Source organism: Microcaecilia unicolor, chromosome 2, assembly GCF_901765095.1.
Source record: "Microcaecilia unicolor chromosome 2, aMicUni1.1, whole genome shotgun sequence".
NCBI classification, from domain to species: Eukaryota; Metazoa; Chordata; class Amphibia; order Gymnophiona; family Siphonopidae; genus Microcaecilia; species Microcaecilia unicolor.
This window is the reverse complement of record NC_044032.1, coordinates 153,039,991-153,045,990: the sequence shown is the minus strand read 5'-3', so window position 1 is coordinate 153,045,990 and position 6,000 is coordinate 153,039,991. Positions and strand designations below refer to the sequence as shown.

Below are 6,000 nucleotides of genomic sequence, written 5' to 3'. Positions count from 1 at the left end.
GGTACCATACAAAGTGTAGAGGTACACTTAATCCCCACAAAACAATTACTAGGGAACAGAGGGGGGTGGGGAAGATAGACTCTTAACAAAACAATGGGGAAGACGTATAGTTTCAATTAAAATATAAAGTTTATTACAACAGGTTTACTCAACATAGCCGTGTTTCGGCGCCGTAGCGCCTTCTTCAGGAGTCTATAAAAACAAATATAAAACATGAATACTACAAACAAATTTTTATTTGTAGAATTTTGTACTTTATAATGAAAATAAACAGGCACTTAGCTGTTGTTGCACTCGAACTAGTGGGTACGCCCGACAGCAAGCTCTTGTTTCGCTGGTGCTTCATAAGGAGCTGAACCCATAGTTTTCTACAATGCCCTGCATTCAAGTGAACAGCATTATCTTAGAAACTTTTCAGAGAAATTAGAGAACTCATGGATATGCATCTGAATGAATCTTTACACATACCTGATATATATAGGCAGTGTCTATCTCGTTCACAACCTTTCTGAACTAAGATGGCGGCCAGGTTTTAAACTAACGCCAACTTTATTAACCAATCAAATTTCTCTAAAAATTTAAAGCGGCCTTAACCCTTTAATCAATTGCCCCCAAGATACATTAATTGACTACTCACTTTCTTCACACATTGGAAAGTAAGTTCTTTATAAGAAAGCCTTCCATTCCACTCGGTTATTTAACCCTGCTGAAGCTAGGAATCCCAACCTATAAATCCAGCATTGTTCCCTCTCAACTAATTTTTGGTCTCTGTCCCCGCCTCATAGTGATTCTGGAATATGGTCAATCACTATGCATTTAAAATCCTCAAACTTGTGTATTTTCTCTATGCTATGTGCAACTAAGGGAGCCTCTAGGCATGAATATTTCAAGTTATGTTTATGGTCACTAAGTCTTTGTTTCAAGGACCGCGAGGTTTTCCCTACATATAAATGATTTAGAGATGGGAGTAACTAGCGATGTAATTAAATTTGCTGATGACACAAAGTTATTCAAAGTTGTTAACTCGCAACAGGATTGTGAAAAATTACAGAAGGACCTTACAAGACTGGGCGGCTAAATGGCAGATAATGTTTAACGTGAGCAAGTGCAAGGTGATGCATGTGGGAAAAAAGAACCCGAATTATAGTTACGTCATGCAAGGTTCCACGTTAGGAGTTATGGACCAAGAAAGGGATCTGGGTGTCGTCGTCGATAATACACTGAAACCTTCTGCTCAGTGTGCTGCTGCAGATAGGAAAGCGAATAGAATGTTGGGTATTATTAGGAAAGGTATGGAAAACAGGTGTGAGGATGTTATAATGCTGTTGTATCGCTCCATGGTGCGACCGCACCTTGAGTATTGTGTTCAATTCTGGTCGCCGCATCTCAAGAAAGATATAGTGGAATTGGAAAAGGTGCAGCGAAGGGCGACTAAAATGATAGTGGGGATGGGATGACTTCCCTATGAAGAAAGACTAAGGAGGCTAGGGCTTTTCAGCTTGGAGAAGAGACGGCTGAGGGGAGAGAGGTATATAAAATAATGAGTGGAGTGGAACAGGTGGATGTGAAGAGTCTGTTCACGCTTTCCAAAAATACTAGGACTAGGGGGCATGCAATGAAACTACAGTGTAGTAAATTTAAAACAAATTGGAGAAAATGTTTCTTCACCCAACACATAATTAAACTCTGGAATTTGTTGCCTGAGAACGTGGTGAAGGCAGTTAGCTTGGCACACTCTAGGAAGAGAAGGAATTGGAAATTGTAACCTCCAAAGCTGCAGGAATAATACCTACTGCACCTAGGAAACAAAGGGTAGTGGTGGTTTGTGACTCCCTTATGAGAGGGATAGTCTTCTGATGATCAAACATGATACCCTGGGAGGTGTACTGTCTGCCAAGTACCAAGATCTGATTCACGGAAGAGAAGTTAGAGAACCATTAATCAAGCCTTCTGTTAGCCAGTGCTGTTCATACATGGTGGCAGAGTGATTCTAGAAGGGTACACATAGAACTATAAGTGACTTCTTGGCTCTGGGAGGAAGAGTGAAACACAGACATGCAAAGGTTTGTATGTTGGTACCCAGTGATCAATGTAATTTATACTTTGAAACAATTCTATGATAAAACTGTAATGTTTGAAAATGGTTTTAGGGCAACTAGGACTTCTGGAACTAGTGGTGTATTAGTCTACTACTACTACTTGTCATTTCTATAGCGCTACTAGACGTACGCAGCGCTGTACACTTGAACATGAAGAGAGTCCCTGCTCGACAGAGCTTACAATCTAATTAGGACAGACAAACAGGACAAACAAGAGATAAGGGAATATTAAAATGAGGATGATAAAATAAGGGTTCTGTGAATAAGGATTAGGAGTTAGTCTCAGCATAAGCCTTAAATGTGACATTTATAACCAGCCATGAACTCAAGAGTTCAAAGTGGTTCACGTTAAGAAACACTGAGCATTCTCAGGATGAATCACAAAGTGGAAAAAATTAAAATCAAACGACAAACCTACAATCCACCTTTGTCAGTTAGAAAGTACAAATTTCTGAAACAAAAAAGTCTTCAACGATTTACAAAATTGTATATAGTTAGTTAAAGATCTCAAAATAGGAGGTAAAGAATTCCACCATTTGGCAGTTTGCTGCCATGGTTGCAGATAAAGACATATTGACAAGAACTCTACTCTGTCTTGTCACTTTGAGCATTCAAAAAGATTCTATGTGTTCTGTGATATTAGCAACCATATGTGATTTACTCAAAGAAGGTTGCACTCTAAATGGCTGGGTAGATAGAACTCTTAGGTAGAAGTGAAAACACCATGAGACAGCAACAGGACTAATAGACATTCAACAAGAATGAGAAATAACACTTTTGAGGCACTAAGGTGACAACAACAGAAAAGGGGCCCAACTGGCTCTGTGGACAAGATTAGACTGAGAAGGAGGTCTTGTGCGACAGTAGAAGGTGGGAACAAAACACATGCACAGTGGGCCAACCCAAACACTTCTGGAAAAAGTTTCTAAAGCACTGCTTCCCGTGCCATCCTGTTGGTGATGTCACCCATACATGAGTATTTTGCAGTTCTGTTTGTCCTTGAAGAACAGAAACCACACTGGAAGGGATGATAGTGGATCTAGTGTTTACAAATGACCAAACGTTTTTGTAACTCAGAATTAATTACATTTTCTAGATATGATCCTCTGCTAGTTATTAATTCTCTGCTCATCCATGGCACAATCTATTTGGGTTGTAGGACTCCAAATGGATCATTTACTGTCATCCATCCCCTCCCCCAAATCTTCTTTATTTAAATAATCTTTTTATGCTCTATGAATGGTTCACTCTGTATGACTATTTCTCCAAGCAAGAGACCTTCAAATATATCTTTATGTACAGGTACTCAATTGCTTAGACTACTTTATCAGGGGCTCAAACATTCTCTCACAAGATAAGTCTAGGTGATCCAAAATACTGTAGTCAAGCTTCTGTACTGTACCATGACAAGAGAGCAGGCCATAAAGCTAAACAAAAAGAAGGGGTAGCCATTCACAAATACAAATGTCAAATACAACTGGGAAATAAACAGAAATATGTGATCAGTCACAAAAAATATATAATTCTTTAATACATAAATACATATAACATATAATATATAAATTGAATATCAGGGCAATATAACATGTTGCAGAACACAGCACATATGCTTAGACCGTCACAAGATAACCTTCTAGTGGTTACATCCCCCTCAAGAATCAGATTTAAAGTCAGTCTGATGTACTTCTCAAATTTGGCCCCTACTTTCTGGAATGCTATGCCCCTGTACTTGAAGTTGGAACACCTGTAATAATTTGATTTTATGTATTTTTATTCGCGTACTTTGTACAGAGCAGTATAGAACAAATTCAGTGAAATCCTCCAAAGATGACCTAAAAATCTGGATTTTTACCCTAGTTTTAGAAATTAGCCCCAGATCACTCCTAGAGTAGTTGTACTCACTTGGGAGGACAGCAGCAGCTCCCCAGATAACCTCTTCCTACCTATTTTCTGCTTGTCTGCTCTATCTTTACCCCTACCCTGTGTGTCACTTGTCTTTTACCAATCACCTTCCTTTACCAACTTTTAATGCTCTTTCTGACTGGATTTGTGCTGTGCTAATTTTACCTTGTAAACCACATTGATATGGCTTATTTATGCAGTATATGCAATTGAATTAAACTAAAAGGAGAACAGAGAAAATAGGATAGTAGAGGAACAAAAGGAAGAAAAAAGATAATCACAGTGAAATGGTAAACTTAGATATGCTATTTTACATTACTTGTAATTAATATTCCTGGAATGTTCATTCATTATACATTGAAATATAAAAACACACTTTAAGAACTAGTTCATACCTATTTTCTTGAAGTGGTTTAAGCATATAATATCAATAAAAAGATAACAATCTCAAGATTTTGGCAGTATAAAAGATATAGTTTTCCAGCAATCTACATCATACAATCTAATCAACATATGAGTATTAGAAAGGCTACAAACTATCTACAGCATATTTCAGTGACCAGAAAAAGGTAGGAAAACATAAGATGTAAACAGATAATATAAGAAAAAAAACTAAATAAAGCTGTAGTTTCATTATTTATTTCATTAAAATTATAAAGATATTGTTTTCAACCTAAAAAGGATTTGAATAAAATCAATTTTAATACACTTCACATGATTCTAAATCTTACTCTACTAATATCAATAAATGAATACATTTCATACACATTTGTTGTTCACTGGCATTTTAAATATACTATTTTTCTCTTCAATCATATGTCAAAATAAGCTGGAAGAAATGTATAAACACATCAAAAAATTGTGATTAGCTATTATCAGACAAATTTATCTTTTGGTAAAGCGAAGATACTTACCTGTAGCAGGTATTCTCCGAAGACAGCAGGCTGATTGTTCTCACATGTGGGTCGACGTCCACGTCGGCACAGGAATTAGCATTTTGCAAGCAAAACATAAACAAAGTTTTGCCACGCATGCGCGGACTGATTTCCCGTCCGTCACGTGAGCACGTCTCATCAGTTAAATCAAAAAGCATATAAAGAAATAAATAACAACTCCAAAGGGGAGGTGGGCGGGTTTGTGAGAACAATCAGCCTGCTGTCCTCGTTCACTTGTCTTTTAGATTGTAAGTTCTTTGAGCAGGGACTGTCTCTCTATATTAAATTGTACAGCGCTGCGTAACCCTAGTAGCGCTTTAGAAATGTTAAGTAGTAGTAGTAGTAGAATCCTGCTACAGGTAAGCATCTTTGCTTTCTCCGAGGACAAGCAGGCTGCTTGTTCTCACATGTGGGGTAACTCTAGCAACCAAGCTCACTCAAAACAATGAACATTGGTCAATTTGGCCTCGCAATGGCGAGGACATAACATAGATTGACCTGAAACCATAAACAACTAACTGAGAGTGCAGCCTGGAACAGAACAAAGATGGGTCTAGAGGGGTGGAGTTGGATTCTAAACCCTGAACAGATTCTGCAGCACTGGCTGCCCAAACCGACTGTTGAGTCGGGTATCCTGCTGAAGGCAGTAGTGAGATGTGAATGTGTGGACTGATGACTACGTTGCAGCCTTGCAAATCTCTTCAATGGAAGCTGACTTTAAATGAGCCACTGACGCAGCCATGGCTCTAACATTATGAGCCGTGACATGGCCCTCAAGAGTTAACCCAGCTTGGGCATAAGTAAAGGAAATGCAATCTGCTAGCCAACTGGAGATTGTGCGTTTTCCGACGGCGACTCCCCTCCTGTTGGGATCGAAAGAGACAAACAACTGGGCAGACTGTCTGAAGGGCTTCGTCCGCTCCACGTAAAAGGCCAATGCTCTCTTGCAATCCAAGGTATGCAAACTGCTTTTGCCACGGCGGGTATGAGGACGGGGAAAGAATGTTGGCAAGACAATTAACTGGTTCAGATGGAACTCCGACACCACCTTTGACAGAAACTTA

General features: G+C 38.8%; 1 protein-coding gene across 2 annotated transcripts in view; it reads right to left on the bottom strand.

The window, feature by feature from the left end:
* Nucleotides 1-213: 213 nt before the first annotated feature.
* Nucleotides 214-6,000, bottom strand: part of LOC115463166 — a 222,051-nt gene continuing 216,264 nt past the window's right edge. For both annotated transcript variants that reach the window (XM_030193415.1, XM_030193416.1), the window contains exon 13: nucleotides 214-378. In XM_030193415.1, coding sequence (XP_030049275.1) covers nucleotides 221-378 — 158 coding nt within the window. In that variant the 3' untranslated portion in view covers nucleotides 214-220. The remainder of the gene's footprint in view (nucleotides 379-6,000) is intronic.